We start from the raw sequence: 17177 nt of genomic DNA on the forward strand, positions 1-17177 counted from the left end.
GATTTTATGTTTTTAATTACTTAAATATTAGAAGTTGGGTTTTGTTTTTAATGTTTTAAAATATGTCTAGGTCACAAAAAGATAAATAAGGAGAGAAATTACTTCTTTTGATTCAAATACTACTTTATAAATTTAATTAATGCATGTCCAAATAAAGACTTCTCTTCAAAGATTTCAAAGTTGTTGCATACGTGTTTAATGTAATGGAACAAAGAAGGAAGACACTATAGATAAATCATAATTATAATGTTTATTTAGCAAAATAAACTTGAAGTTTTCTATTAAAAAACATAAGAATCATACCCAAATTTTAGTTTCCCCATCTTCTTTGGTATTGAAATCAACATTTGGGATATAAAGTATTTTATTTTGAAGTTGAGCCACTGGGTCTACAACAGTTTTCCATATAAAGAAAAGAGAAAATTAAGTTACTTGTAATTGTCTTATTGATTGAACAACCAATGGAGGCATTATGTGTGTGCAGAGACCAACATCGTCAAGGAAATACTCATTCACTGATACGTGTTTTTCTACTGAAAACATATTTTAAATTTTTAATGATCGTCTGCCATCATTTTCTTGTGCTGTCTGAACAGGAATCCAATATGGAGATCCTGCTTTCATTTAACTAATGAACTACTCTCCAAGGAAGTTAACACCACCATACCAGGACTTAATAATACTTATTTTTCAACATGACTATATGAAAAAAAATTTTCTGATTTTTCTCAGAATCACGTACTTCAGTCTTTTCCATAAAATAGTATCTGGAAATTGCTAATAGCATTAAATTAATATTAATAAAACCCAAATCTATCTAAATCTTTTTCTTAAAACCAGACTTGCTGTTTCTTCTAAGGGTAATATTATATGGACTGCTAAATTAGCCAAGCCAAATACTTCCAGAAACACCACGGGACAACCAAGCCACTCTTATTCCTCTGATAAATCTTTGCCTTTCCAATTCTGATTTCTCCATATCCCTGCCTTCTTGTGTGAAAATATGTTCCCCTTAATTTGTTAAAAGGAATCTTAGATAAAAAGACCAATAACAAACTGGGGCAAGTTTTGTTTTTGGTTTTTGTGGGGTTTTTTTGCATAGACTCTTGTGACCACAAAACGATCAAACAATGGATAGCTTTAATGCTAACACTGTGATTGGGAACAAGAAGAGTACAACCACAATAAAATACAGCTATCTACTAGAAGGACTGCATAAAGACATCTTTGGCCATGCAGGCTCTGGGCCCTCTGGAAATAAGTCAGTTGCATTGCCAACATGACAAAGAAAATAGCAATGTTCAGGATCAGGAACAGTCTGGTATAGGAGGACGACAGTGACGGGGCCCGGCTGCGAGTTGTTGTCATCATCCGGGCCTGTCCAAACCGGCCTTTCAGGGAGCCACCGTTTTTGTGTTTCTCATACGTCACATCTGCAAAATCTAAAAGGTCTTTCATTTCTTCATCTTCATCGATGGGCAGTTCTTTCTGTGCCAAAATCTGAGCCTTCTGTCGAATCTTTTTTTCATTGACTTCGATCTGTGCAAAAATATCGGGGACGGCGTCCACAAATTTATAGCGTTTGCCTACCCTCCGGTTTCTCTTTGACTTGCTTTGCTGTTGCTGCTGCTGTGATATGGCAAAAATCCTATCGATGGCCTCCTCCGTCTGCCTCTTGTCTGAAAATCTCAGCAGGCGCTCGGCGGTCTTCCTAAAGCTAGCTGTGTTCCGGACCCGGGACAGGATCTGCTTCTCCAGCTGCTGGAACACTGGCTTGAAACGCTGCAGGTTCTGGTCCACCACAGCGGCGTAGTCCTTCACCTCCGGCACCGAGGTGCTCTTGATGGCCGAGCTCCGGTCGAACAGGATCCTCCGCCGATCGGCAATGACCTGTGCAAAGGCTGGCTGCGCCGTGTTCTCTCCGCTCCAAAGGTAAGCGGCGTAGGCATGCTGGCTGGTGGCGATGAACACGCCCAGCTGCTGCGAGTCTCCGTGGATGCTGAAGCTCTGGACGTCGACAGACGGCCCTATGAAGAGGTAAGCTGTCCTGGTGATGGGGCTCCGCAGGTGCACAGTGACGTTCACGTAGTTCGTCCCGTTGTAGGGGTAGCCCCGAGGGTACGTCGCGGAAGCAAAGGTTGCTTTCTCACTGTAGCCGGTATCGTCCATCCAGTACATTTTGTAGAGACCGTCCCGCTGCCGGATGAAAGCCCCGTGGACCCCATCTACCACTGTTTCCTCGAAGGGAACGTCCACGTTGTGGAAGAAGCTTGCTGCGCTCTCCAGCGGGCTCTCCTCTCCCAGGTGGATCTGGTCCACGAGGAGCAGCAGCTGGGGGTGCAGGAGGATCAGATTCCTCTGAACGTTCTTGAGATCCAGCCGGGGGTTATAAGCTCCCACCCCTTCTCCTCGGATGAAAACCACTCCGTTTTTCTCCTCTGCTGCAACCACTCTCCCCTGACAGCTGGCTGCCAGGTCCTGCTTGTACTTAGACCATTTTGAAGAGCAGTCTTCCGTGACCTGACCCTCCCAGGGAGAAAAGCAGCTCTTGGACACAGCTGGCGAGAACATCAAAACGTTGTTGAAGAAGGTGTACTTTGGCCCATAGAGAGCCTCCGTAATGAAAGGCACACCATTGGGAGCAAAAGTAAATGAGTTTTGATCAGGATGTTCATGCCCTGCATTAAAATTCCTCCATCCTTTGATCCACTCTTTGTATTTGTTTCTGTGCACAATGTCATATATTGCACGGCCCCCGAGTTTTCCCGACTTGAAGGAAAGAAAAGATCTATTGATTTCTGCGGGCAGTGCACTTCCGTAAGTCACAACACCCCAGTCTTCAAAATAATGCAACGTGGGGGTGCCAAAATCTGGGGGAGGAACAGATTTCAAGCTGGCGTCATACCTGAAAGGATGAATTGTTCAAAATTAAATGGTTTTCTGGTGGAAGTTAAAATAACCCATCGGAACTGTGATGGGTTCTTTGTAATGTGGCTGCAGGAACCAGCACACATACTACCCAGAGTGCCGGCAGTGTGTTCCGGAGGAGGGGCACTTCTGGAAACACCCATGGATGAGTTTGCACAGGGGAACACCCTTAGTGAAGGGGAGACGAGTCTATCTTCATAACCTGTGATCCTTGGGTTTGAGCCTGCTTATCGCTACATGGACCTTCTTCATTGAATGATTTCAGAGCTGCCCTCCGAACCACCGGGGCTCACAGAATTACATTTGCAAACTTCTGGTCCAGGGGCTCCTATTCTAGAGAACCCCATGTTAGGATCTAGATTTCTTAACAAGCCTCCAGTTGTAAACAAGTATTGTTCTGCGACAACCAATATTATTGAAAGTTTGTTAGAGTACTTTTCACCCTCTAAAAAAATAAATTTAGTAAGAGTCAAACTTCACGTATTAGATAAAATTTACTGCCAATATCATATCTAAGAATATAAGTGGATGAAATTCAAGAAACTATTAATACTGGAATATTTATAACTGTGGCTACCACTGCCTACCAAGAGCCATGGGTTTTGTTTTGCTCTGCAGATGATATCATGGATTTTGGACAAAAAATGGCCTCTCATTTTCATTTATGACAAATGTTTATTATCAAATCGGTACAATAATTAACATTAAACTTCCACAGTGATTAGGAACACAGGTTTCTGAATCAGAGAGGGCCCCCGAAGTAATCATAAACATGATTATTTGCTTTTGATGATCTGAGATAACATTTCTGACAGGTTTAGATGATTTCCTGCTCAAGGGAAGTAAAGCAGGCCTATACTATTAGCTCTCTAAAACGAATCGATCACCTATGGTTAATCTTACTGGTGTTTGATTTTGGCTGTTTCGTCTGTTCTAGAGTTTCAGGCCATCAGAAACTGTGTCTCTACTTAGGTCTAGTTAATAATGTTGGCTTAATTACTGTGACTTAACAAATCCAGACACAAGATGAATTGGCCATACTTCTCTGATTTTGGTCTGCATATTCCTATAAGTGGCAGATTTTGAACCGAGTTAGACTTAGCATCAATCTGACTCCTACAGTCAGCTTTATAGAACCATCCTGGTTGTTTATTTAGGATAAGTGAAATCACTACTAAATAATTACTTCACACCCCTAAAACAGGAATGGTTACATATTAATATATCTACTTCATCTGTGACAACAGTTTTTTAAAATGCTGGTTAAATTACCACCAGTTATAACTTTATTAATATATTTTTCCCCTCTTACTTGTTTAAACTAAAAAAAAAAAAAATAATGAAGAGAAGAAAATCAAACCACAGAAGCTTATTTTGGAATTGAATACCCATTTCAATAGCTTGAAAAGACATCAAGGATTAATGATCAACCAGTTCCCTGTAATTTTTATTTTAATTTATTGGATGCCAACAATATTCTTGGCAGTACTTTAAAAAGGAGACCTGGCTTCTCTTTCTGGGCTTAAAAGATTAAGGCAGAAAAAATTACATGGTTCTTTTATTATCAAAGTGAAACTGTCAAATACTGTCAAACACTTCTAAACAGTTTTGGAAATTCAGTAACAGCTTTGCTATTAGAAGATTATAATGCTCCATTTACTAAAACAAAACATTTTCCTACCTTTCTTTCTTTCTTTGCTGTGATTGTCACAGTAACCCAGTCTAAATTTTGTGGTTTTCTCTTTATATGATTTCAAAAATGATATAAATCAAAACATGCCCATCTACTTAACAGTGTGAGCCCAGGACATCTCTAACACAAGAAAACCAAAAACTGCCAGCAGTAATGAGATCTTCCATGGAAGGAAATGTTTCTAGCAGAGCCTCCAACGCTGCAACAGGAACCGAAGCTGAGCTGGCATATGGAGAAGGGGTTACAAAGTGCTTTCTGTAGTTTTTCTGTTTAAATGCAGAAATCTAGCACACTTAGCCCTGGGTACAATTCCTTTTAAAGGCAGCCCAACATGTCCTACCAGAGAAATTCCGTGTGAAGAGTACACCAGCGCTGCCCTTTGGACGGTGTCCCCGGACCTTCAGTCACCCGGTTCCTCCTGATCTGGTCAGCGAGCCAGTTACCACTGCCGTTACGCATGACAAATTTATCCAGGAACACTAATTGGCTTTCTGGACCATAAAACCAGTTGTAATTTGAGTCTGCAATAGCCACGGTTCTTTGAAACCCTGGGGAAAGAAGTTTGACAGAATGAAGATACATTTAAAACGGCATGCTCCTATAAAGACCTAAACAACGATTTCCAATCCTGGTTGCAAATTAGAATCGATTGTGTACCCTGGATTAAAAAAAACCAAAAGCACGATGTCCACGCTTCACCCCAGACCAGTTAATGAGACCTCTGAAGGTCTTCCACAAGTGTGCAAGTTTGTATTTGTTATGTGGCAACCTATCACTGGTAATGGAAGTGCCACACTTCTTAATGCTCTTGAACACTGCCCACCTGCCGCATTTCCCAGCGCCCATGTTAGGTGTCATCCTATCTACAGAGACACACAGGCTCTCCTCCGGAACACGGGGAGCTCCCGAACTTGGACTGAGCACTAGATCTCTTACCAACTCGTCCCATATTCTACACCAACAGGAAGACATAAGGTGCTGCAATTTGGCATAATAAAGTGGAACTTCTAAGGCTTAAGGGAGACACTGCATTTCTATAGGAAGAAAATTTTTTTTTAAGATTTTATTTGTTTGACACAGAGCAAGCACAAGCAGGGGGAGCGGCAGGCAGAGGGGGAGGGAGAAGCAGGCTTCCCGCTGAGCAGAGAGCCCGATGCCGATGCCAGGGCTAGATCCCAGGACCCTGGGATCATGACCTGAGCTGAAGGCAGCTGTTTAACCGACTGAGCCACCCAGGCGCCCCCAAAACAGGAAGAAAACGTAATTCCCACAGAAGATCCTGCTAATACGTACTGCTGGAAGTTAAAGAGAGAAAATGCAAAGAGCATACTGGAATAGGTCAGCAGAACAAAAGCAGGTAAGACTGGATATGCTCCAGGTGTTCTTGAAAAAGAATGGGAGACAACTCTGAGCCAGACAGGAATAATCATTACTAGAACAGCCATTGTGGAGGGGGGGGAAAAAAAAGGTTGTCAAGAACAGATTGACTTTTAACACATAATCCCTTCTAAAATGATATCATGACCATATTTACATAATTTACAGCTAATGTTTTTGCTTCTACCAGTTTAGTAAATGCTATTCCAAGTAAATCTTATGATAAAATGTGATTTCCTGAATCTTCTATTAATCTGCGAATTCCCTGAAAGCTGATGTGTTTTATTTCTCTTTGAATACCCTGCCTGGTAGAGTGCCTGGCACATAGATGTTCAATAATGGTTTGCTGGATTAATTGACATAAATGCATGACTCCTCCTCTTAGAGATGTTCATCCTGTCTTTCCCAGTTTAGGATGCAGTCACAGACACAGCTCACAGCAGTGATGTGGCTGTCTGTTAGATCTCAGATCAAATTACAAAGCACTGAGTCCTCGTCAAGGTCCCTGGCCTCAGATGGCCTTTGTTTATCAAGGTAACTAAAAACAGGCCTCTCCTGCATATCTAAGAATAAGCAATAAAACAATAGGGTTCTGAAAGTTAATTCTCAACTAAACTTTTAGAATCTTATCATTCTTTTGCTCTGCTGTATTTTTTGGATAGCTAATCAAATAATGGAGATTCTATTCAGTCCATGTGTACACAACCAGAGCAAAAAGATTTAAAGACCGGATTCTTTACTGTAGGTCCAGAATCACCATCTAAAAATGACATTTCACTGGGGGAAAAAAATGCCCATCCTTTTTTTCCCCCAAGTTTTTATTTAAATTCTAGTTAACCTACAGTGCAATACTGATTTCAGGAGAATTCAGTGATTCATCACTTACATACAACACTCAGTGCTCATCACAGCAAGTGCCCTCCTTCATACCCATCACCTATCCCGCCCATCCCCCACCTCCCTCCCTCCATCAACCCTCAGTTTGTTCTCTATCTTTAAGAGTCTTTTATGGCTTGTTTCCCTCTCTTTTTTCTTCTCCTCCCCCCCCCACCCATATGTTCATTTGTTTTTGTTCTTTAAATTCCACATATGAGTGTAATATATGATATTTGTCTTTCTCTGACTTATTTCGCTTAGCATAATACGCTCTAGCTCCATCCATGTCGTTGCAAGTGGCAAGATTTCATTCTTTTGGATGGCTGAATAGTATTCCATTGTATATATAAACCACATCTTCTTTATCTGTTCATCAGTCAATGGACTTTGGGCTCTTTCCATACTTCGGCTATTGTTGATAATGCTGCTATAAACATCAGTATGCGTGCGCCCCTTAGAATCTGTATTTTTGTATCCTTTGGGTAACTACCTAGTAGTGCAGTTGCTGGGTCGTAGGGTAGCTCTCTTTTTAACTTTTTGAGGAACCTTCATACTGACCTCCAGAGTGGCTGCACCAGTTTGCATTCCTACCAACAGTACAAGAGGGTTCCCCTTTCTCTACATTCTTGCCAACACCTGTTGTTTCTTGTGTTGTTAATTTTAGCCATTCTGACAGGTATGAGGTGATATCTCATACTTTTGTGTTTTGTATTGTATTTTGTATTGAGTTATGTTTTCATGTGTCTATTAGCCATCTGAATGTCTTCTTTGGAAAAATGCCTATTCATTTCTTCTCCCCCATTTCTTAAGTGGATTATTTGTTTTTTGGGTGTTAAAAAAATCCCCATCCTGATGAAAATCTACCTCCTAAACTTTTTCTAACATCTTAGTCCTGTTTGGAAACAAGGAGAGTAATAAGGCTGTCCTAGAAATGAAAGTGTTCTTAAATCATATACATCTTTTTTTAGAGCTAGTTCTCTTAGAAGACCGAACTACATGGCAACAAGGAATTAGAAGTTTTGTAGCAATTCATTTTTTTTATCTTTCATATTTTACACTCTTTATTTCAGTAAACTATTCAAAGAAAATACTAAAGCTCCAGCATATATGTATGTATGTCTTTCATTTTGAATATCTATATAGTTTGGAAATAAAAACTAAAAAACAAAAGAGGACCAATTTGAGATTGCACGTAAAGGAAAATTAACATGTAACCAAAAATGTTTATATTCTGTTAAGATTTGTGAAAAGGAAATGTTATTTTTGCAGATGAATTAGAAACATATAAAGTTTTTTGTTTTGTGAGCTATTTCAAATATACAAAAAATAAACAGAATAATATTTTGAAAATTAAAAAAAAGATTCATGAAAAGGAATTTGCATACATACCCAAGTTTTACATCTACTAAAATAAAAGTACTTTGGGGGCTACAAATTATATTTGATCCATTATGCTCCAAGCTTTACAGTACATAAATCACAAATCCTCACAATAACTTCCCAAACGTTCTGGTTATATGCAACTCTTGAATTCTTCTTTGATTTTTTATTAAAAAAAAATCCCCTTAATTTCAATATGACTTGAACCCCACATTTCTTTTCCTAGTCTAGCCCATTTTCATAATCAGAAAAAACGATCATAGTTAATGTTTTCCCATTTCTGATTCCTCATTATACCTGGTAGGATGGTTCTATACATAAATGCAAAGTGTTGTTTAAGCCATGGGTGACCAAAGTGGTTGATGTCAAAGTGCCTCTGAACAAGAAACATATACTGGAAGAGGGACCTAGTGGTATAGCTTCCGTAGGCAACTCCTTCGTAGAGGGAACCGTCTGTCACCTCTCGGAGCAAGACCAGAGACTTCTCCATGATGGTCAGAACTTGTTTGGTCCATAGGTAGGCTTCTTGAAGATACCCTGAAGAATGAAAACACATAGAAACACTGACTAGGGCTATAATGAAGCATAAACAAAATTATGACCAAATAAAATCCCCTGAGTTATCTGACTACAGGTCAAATAGCATTCTGTAAAACTCTCACTTTACCAACACTATAAATAACATTCTGCTAATTCAGGTTTGTGTTGGGTCCATGATGTAAGTTACAAAGTTCTCGAATACAAGTCATTTATTAATTAAGTGAAGATAAACCGTGAAATGAGCATCAGTTTCCAATCTTTAATACATGTGAAACCGCATCACACCAAAATTACAAACTGCACATAACTTTAGGCTACAAGAAAAGATCTGTGTATTAAGACTTTAAATTCAATTTCTAAAAACTACTACTTGAAAATATTTTTAAAGCTCTTATCTTCATAAAACTTGCACCATTATTTCATATGATTTTTAATAAGCTGCTAATACTATAAAGGCTAAGCAGATAGTCTTCAATTTGTTCTGTCATTAAAAGACAATCTCTCATCCTTTATGTGCTTTTTGATGCCATAGGATTTCAAAAGGCAACACAGCGGGTCAGAAACACCACTGGAGTGACAATCTAATGGTGAAAAATATCAACTAGGAGTCCTGAATCTACCAAAAATGAGCTAAAATTTTGTTCAAGCACTTCAACCTGTCACATTTTTCTACTTCTGCGACTGAAAATTAAAGGCCTTAAAATTTTTATGAAATACTTTTGACTCAAAAATCCTAGCTTCCTATAATTCTTGCAAGACTAGCATTTAGGTAACAATCACAACTCACATTTCTAAAACATTTGTAATTTACACAGCACTGAACACAATCTTCCTTAATCCTTTTACCAATTCAATTAGGCATTATTACTCCAAAATTACAGAAAAGCTTGATTGTTCAAGACTTCTGACACATGACTAAAAATGAACAGAACTTTGATCTGAACCTAGGTCTTTAGATTTCAGTTTTGTTTTGTTTGCTTATATATTTAAAACATACAACCAGTGAGGATGAAAGTAAGCTCGTTGCCTCCTGATGTGGATAGAGTCTTGTTACTTCGCTCCTGCAGATGTGTGTGATCACCAGTGCTGAACACTACCATGGCCTACCACGTGTGCTGGGTGTGAGGGCTTCCAGGGGCCCTGGGACAAGATCCCAGCCTAAATCCAAGGTGCCAGGCTCTGTAAGACCTCACTCCCATCTCCTGAGGACACAGAGGTGACTGGATTATACCCTGTCTCCTCCTGTCCAGCTGTCCACCTGCCAGGCCAGTCTTTTGGAGAGTTTTTAGCTTCCATTCTGTAATCATTAGGGTTTCAAGTTCTAGTCATCTTCCTCTTTTTCTTCTCTGTATCCTCCATCTCTAACCAGACTCCAACGTGATACTTAAAATCAGGCCTGCTACTTACTGCTCCCTGATATCACATGACCTGGTTTTCCCTTCTTTTTTTCCCTACAACAATCCTGTTCGGGAGCTATGAGGCAAAGTCTGCCTTCCTAAACTTCAAATCTGTCAATACGAGGCACTGATACTGGTATTTTATTTAAGTTTTAGTTAACATACAGTGCAATCTTCGTTTCAGAAGTTGATACTGTTATTGATGCTATGCCCATACACCTTGTCTGGAATGTTCTTCATTATTTTCACTTATCCAGATCCTATCTATATTTCAAAGTTCTATGAACCTTTTCACACTGTTCTCCTGAATTCAAACTTAATACTCTCGATCGAGGTTTAACCATAGCTTCATGACCCCTCTTACTCCATTCTCTGGTGCTATGGTAACTACTGCATATTCATTTAAACATTTCCCATGTCTTCCTTCCAACTGATTTGTAAACGGCTAATGTGTGATCCTGTGGTCCCTGTGTACCGAGCCTTAGACAGAGTTAGCAGAACAGAGAGAACATTCTAATTCTCCCACTTCCGATGGGAACTACTGGTACACTAAGCTAGCCTAGTATCTGTGAGGCTGGTCTGGAGAACATGGGATTGTCGAAACAGCCTGTGAGGTGGCTCCTAAAGGTGGTGAGTGTGCCAAGAAAGCCAGGATGGTAAGCCTGATTATTAACTGAGATGCGCAGGGCCAGAGATTTCACCTCTTCTTCTGTCCACTGCCGACATGGGGGTTCTGGAACAGTATCTCCCTGAGCAACCCATTACTGTAATCAGAAAATAAATGCACACACAAATGCCTGCAAGAGGAGAACTACACGTTTTGGTCCAAACTGAACTGGTATTTTCGATGCCTGCAAGTATCTGGAGCAATCTTATCTCCCACGAAGAATGAAGAAATAAGCTCTATTCCTGCTACTAAAGAACTAAACATTTATGGAAAGAAATAAGACTCTACTAGGCTAAAATCCAAGGCCCCGGGCTGAGACCTAGCTTGTCTTGGGTTCCTTCCACCATTTCACGAGGATGTCTTTTCACAGGCCTTGGGATTTATTTATCAATAGTTTGAAGATTTGCATTTTGATCTTTTATTTAAAAAAAAATTTTTTTTTTTGCATTTTGATCTTTAAAATCTCATTTTTTTTCGGAGAGTAGGGGGCAAAGGGAGCCAAGATGAAACCTGGCCTCTTAAAGCCTTCCTTAAATTACTCTGAATCTCTATTCTAAGAGAGGCAACAAAATATAGTGGAAAGAGAATGAACTTTGAGTTTGGCCAGAACTGGATCCAAATCCCAGCTACATTATATGGCTGATGTGACAAATAAAATAGGGACAAGGATTAACACATGCCATATGCTCAGTTAATATTAGTTTCTTTTCCTCTAAGACTAATTAAAAGTGATAGCTGGTTGATAAGACAAGGGAGAAAGCTAGACTTGAGGAAATCTGATGGTGGATAATCTACAAAATGCATACTAATTCTTGTGGGGAAGTGATCAAGAGTTCTATTAGCTTTGCCAGCTCCAAGTATATGTTTAATATCGTAATAATTCACTGTGATCTTAGGGCTGCTTTTCTTAAATACAGTCTAATTTAATCATGTATAGACTTTCACAGGTGTTGTAATTAAGTCAGAATTACAAGAACAGAGAAAATGTAGTATCAGTAATTATGTAATACATTAAGGGAAAGTAGCTATGTGATTCACAAAAGTCACTTCCAAATATGACCTAAATCATCTAGATTGGTTTGAAGTCCTTAGAGAAAAAAAACAGAATATTGTAATGATAGACATCCGTGTGCAAAGAACATTCATTTCAAATAATAAACCACCCGTTTAGCTTTTAAAAACTCCATTTACCCAGGATGGCTGTCTTTACTGTCAAAATTCTCTGAGGAAATGAATATCCGCCACTGATGGAGTGCTGTAAGCATATGGCTTGGGACAATCAAAAGCCTTACTTAAATAACCTGCAGGCTAATATAAGTAACAGCAATGAGGAAGTGATGTCTCTCAACTGTCTAAGAGATGCCCTGAGGTATTACTTCATCTCATGAGCTCAGTTAGGATCTAAGTATGAACATGTATTAAGGCTAGGTATAAAAATGCTCTGCTCACAAGGCAACTATGACTGATGCTGGCTTCGGCGTTCCCTCGGCTGTGTCCACAACGCACCTTGATTCATCAGAACCAGGCTTCCTGTGAGCAAGGCCATGCAGTTGGTGGGCTGATGATTGTGCAGGTACTGAAATCCCCATCCTCTCCTGTAGGAAGTTTCATACATATATCCCGAGACATTGGCAATCACTTCAAGAAACTTCTCCTGTTGTGTCTTGCTCAAGTAGTTGTACAAGAAGTCGTAGGCAGTGGCAAAACCAACCAGGGAGTGAGCAAGCGGGACTTCATCCCAAGGAGCATCTTTCACCAGCCTGCAGAGGAAAATCAACCATGTGAATGAGTGCAACAGTCCCACAGCGTTCACCACACTTTTCGAGTGTCTGTTTCTCAGAAGGAAAGGGCACAACTGAAGATACAATCCAAGAAGCTGAATGCCTCAGAATTAGCTGCCTTCCACATTAGACACAAGCATAAAATTTGTCTCATGGGGAAATTACAGAATGAATGCTTTTCTCTCATTGAGAGTTTTTCCTTTTGACTTTTTACTCTTGATGAGAGGTAGAAGACTATGTTCAAATAGATCTAAAGCATATAACATGTAATGGCAGGGCGAGATTCTCAGGAGCATCCATCTAACTGGTACTCACCCTCCCCTTTTTACACATAGTAAGAGGGTCTCAGTTCTGTTCTTATGGCTGCCTTGGCAAACCAGTGGAACACATATATCCCACCTCACCTTATTTCCCACAGGCTGGTCAAGGTGCAGGTATCCTCGTCTAGAGTTTATGACCTCTCAATCTGGACAGACCCACTTGGTCAAGGGCATGATGAGGAAGGTGGCTAAAAATCTGGTGTGAGTGAAATGAGCTGATTCTAACTCAGATTTCTACATCTTGTTCTTTCTCATAAGATGAACTGCACTGCCTTTAAGGTCCTTTGAGTATCTTTCAGACAAGTGTAAAAGCTGACCTGTGAAGTATGAAACCATTTTCTAGGAAGCCAAGTTTCTGCTTGGCTGGCTACATTATTCTGCAAATGGTTTAACAGTGTGTGGCCTGCGTTATACAGGAAGCTTAGAAAGGATCTTTCACAATCACAATTCTATGGAACTATCCAGAAAACCCTCCCCATGTGCTGGAGAGATATTTGAGTAATCTCTAGGACAGGGACTCCAGTGAAAAGTGTGCTGTACAGATGGGGGGTATAAGAAAACACAATTAGGGATTAAATGAAAGCTTAGTATTTCTATGCCATGAACCTCTTGACCTCTGGGCAATCTGGTGAAGCCTCAGCCTCTTTCTCAATGCTTTAAAATTCATAAGATAGAATACGAAGGGTTATAAAGAAATCTGTTACTTTGACATGTAGCTATCAATACAGATTTTTTAAAAAAAAAATTGTGATCTCTATCCTTTATTACAGCACTAAAAAACGAGATTTAATAGCAGAGATAGTAACCACTATAATTTATAAGTAGTGATGAGCATAAACAATAGTATCTATTAACTATAATGGGATATGAAAATATCTGTGATACCTACCTATGACAAGGTTACAAGTTCTCCCAACATCACTATAGGGGTCACCTATGTTCATGATTTGGAAGAAAGGCTAAATTTCACTTAGAGTCAATGAAAATTAAGATGCAGTGTTTCTCCCATAAAACACCATAGATCCCAGGACAAGAGCACTCAAAAATGTTCTGAGAGACTACCTCCTCTAGATTATATTATTCTTTTAGGAGTTTTATAGGAAAGATGTGATCTTAGTGATGCCTTCTGTGGTCACTCTGCAGAATTTCAATATTACTCTCCAACTGACCGTATCTCATTTCCCTTTCTTTTTTGTCCTCTTAGTGTTTATGTGTGTATATGTATATGTATAGGCATGCTCTACTAGATTTTAAGTTCTGCAAGTGCACAGTTTTATTCTTTCCTCTATTTTATTCACTGTTGGATCCCTAATCCTACAACAGTGTCTGACACATAGTAGATGTTTAGTAAACATTTCTGGAAAGCAAGAAAAAAAATGAAGGAACAGGCCTATAAAACTAGGCCACACTATTAACAGTGAATATATGATCATCATGAACTCAGGAATTTGGAGGCATCTCTTGATACTTAATAATAATTCCAGTGTTTGGTTAGCTGTGGTGATATGGCCTGGTGCTAAAATAACTAAGGTTAATGAGTTTTTAGACTATCTGGTCACAAAGCCACCCTGCCAGTCAGCTTGCTAGTGTGGACTGGCTGGAAACAGACTAAGAAGAGTGTGAATTCATTCCCCACTTCTAGGGAAAAAAACAACTTCTCCTGCAAGCTCACTGCAGGGAATTAGGAACACAGTCTTCAGTGACTCCTGGTGGTTGGTGAGCCAAGCAGAGAATCTGAGTCATCTGCTTCCCAGCCTGTGTCTTTGTGCCATGTCACGATGCATCTATAAATGACGCATGTCCACCTAACCATGGCAGAGCTGACATCAATGAACTGCTACCATCTGCCCAACTCTGACACATCTGATTAACCCGTTAACTTGTTGCTTTTTTTAACAGTGAACTTATTTTTATAGATCAAAGAACATTTATTATAATTCTCATCCTTCGGGAAGTATTACTATGCAACTTCTGTGAAAACGCCAAGCTCCCCCAGTTTCCAATCCAATAAAATGCTAGTACACCAATTTAAAAAAAAAAAAGCTTATACCATCAGGCTCATCTCTGTATCATTATGAAATCTGACCTGTAATAATTACATTTCTAAAAGGTTATCTAAATCCTTTACCAATCCAATTGGACCCGGCCGTAGATATGGTCATGGAAACCAAAGGAAATTTGCTTCTAGCTCATGGATGGCAGCAAAGAAACTATCTGATTCAATGTGATCCTGACTACTGGTTAATAAATCTACTGGAAAAGCTGGTTGAGTGGGTTAATCATTAAAAAAAAGATACATATATTAATTTATGAATTTTATTTCAGCTTAAAATACCTATATGTATACACATTCACCAGTCTTTTGAAGTTGAACTAAAAGCCTTTTCTTTAAAAGTGGGTCTACAGATCAGTCATTGTTCTTTCCTGCAAAGAACACACATAACACATCATCACAATTTCAAGCCTTAGTTTCTCTAAAAGATACGAATTAAAGATACTTGTGAAGGAATGTAGAATCCTTCCAGATTTTTATGTTTTCCCCTAAACTTTTACAAATCTCATCCACACTAAATTATGATAGCAATCTTTTACAGTAAGTCATTCTAAAGCATTTAAGTTAGTTTTAGAAACCTACATTCTTTTTCTTTTTGAACTCACACTCTATTTACATATTATTAAAATTGTATAATTACACGTATTAATGAAATTGGCATAAACTTGTTTGAGAACAAATACAACTGATATTTGCAAAGCACATTATTCTACTACTGGGAACAGAGATGAATGGACATAGCAGAGGGCAGTCAACTGGCCTCAACATTGAGCATTCTATGGGAGTTGCTGCCAGATTACACAAGCAAGGGAGGTGAATTTCACTGGCAAGTCAGTTAAGAGGAGGGTTAGGTACATTTTTACTGTAGTCCTATTTTTACAACCTATACCTTCTCCCCTTAAGAGCCATTCTTAAAGTAAGGTCCATGGACCCCCAGGGTCTCTGAGATTCTCTGAAGGAATCCTCAAGTAAAAATTATTTTCCTAATAATATAAAGATGTTATATGTTGACAGTTGCACTGATGATGCCAAAGCACTAACAGGTTAAAAATGCTGGCACCTTAAGCAAGAATCCAGGCAGGGCACCAACTCTAGCAATCCTTGCATGATTCTGCATGCGGCCATGCACTCTAAGTTACACACACACACACACACACACACACACACACACACACACAGCCAGTTTCACTTAAGGATAGCCTCAGTAAAGTGGTAAAATGATAATTTTATAAAATCTCAACCCTCTGAGGGCGCCTGGGTGGCTCAGTTTTAAGCGTCTGCCTTCGGCTCAGGTCATGATCCCAGGGTCCTGGGATTGAGTCCCACATCGGGCTCCATGCTCAGCAGGGAGTCTGCTTCTCCCTGTCCCTCTGCTTGTGCTCTGTCAAATAAATAAATAAAATCTTTAAAAAAAAAAAATCTCAACCCTTTGAGTAGGTCTCTCTTCCATATTCTGTGTGATGAAATGGGAAGTATGTATAAAAAAGCACAGTGGATGCCAAAGTGTAGGAACTGCCACGATGAAAAGAAATTGTGCATTAAGAGCTGAACTAGCTTTTTTTTTCATGAAACATCATTTTTATATGCGAGAATGCTGAACTGACAAATTCTAGTTATTTAGAACTACATATTTAAGTGGAAGTTTTCTTGAAAATGAACAAGGAAGCCTGCCAGTTTAAAGAAAATCGAAAGACTTTGTTGCCCATGACAAAATTTGAGCTTTTCCAAGAGAAAATAAAAATTTTAGAAAACTTGTATCTGCTGCCATGTGTTTAAGAGTTTACCAATACTTACAAATTTTTCTGGTGAGGTCAGTGATAACAAATGTGATTTATTTTTATATTGTATTATTAAATATGTCAACACTTGGAAAACTCGAATAACTCAGCAAACAAACATTCAAAATAAAAAAGGCAAGATATTACAAAACCATACATAGATAAAAGATCCACTGTAAGTGCAAAATATACCAATGGATTTTTCTACCAATTGAAAGATAACATGGTTTCAGATTCCATAGTGAAACTAAATTTTATGATCCAGAGTCCATATAAAATTAACTTTTATGAAACTACCACTTGTCAAGTTCTAGTATAATATTAGATATTAATATAAATATATTAAATAATAAATAAATATTAATATTAATATTAAACAGTATCCAA

The 17177-nt window shown here is 39.0% G+C and overlaps 1 protein-coding gene across 5 annotated transcripts in view; it reads right to left on the reverse strand.

The window, feature by feature from the left end:
• Positions 1-231: 231 nt before the first annotated feature.
• The window catches only part of DSE (dermatan sulfate epimerase), a 77613-nt gene continuing 60667 nt past the window's right edge, over positions 232-17177 (reverse strand). For 4 of the 5 annotated variants that reach the window (XM_028117072.2, XM_088023881.1, XM_028117074.2 and 1 more), the window contains 4 exons: positions 12365-12618; positions 8552-8791; positions 4962-5169; positions 232-2905 (listed from right to left, as the gene is read on the reverse strand). In XM_028117072.2, coding sequence (XP_027972873.1) covers positions 1147-2905; positions 4962-5169; positions 8552-8791; positions 12365-12618 — 2461 coding nt within the window. In that variant the 3' untranslated portion in view covers positions 232-1146. Of the gene's footprint in view, positions 2906-4961; positions 5170-8551; positions 8792-12364; positions 12619-17177 lie in introns of those variants that run through there. The other variant, XM_088023882.1, reaches the window with a different exon arrangement.

The sequence above is a fragment of the Eumetopias jubatus genome, unplaced genomic scaffold, assembly GCF_037043125.1.
Source record: "Eumetopias jubatus isolate StellerSeaLion01/CBP00866 unplaced genomic scaffold, mEumJub1_p1.0 scaffold_6, whole genome shotgun sequence".
NCBI classification, from domain to species: Eukaryota; Metazoa; Chordata; class Mammalia; order Carnivora; family Otariidae; genus Eumetopias; species Eumetopias jubatus.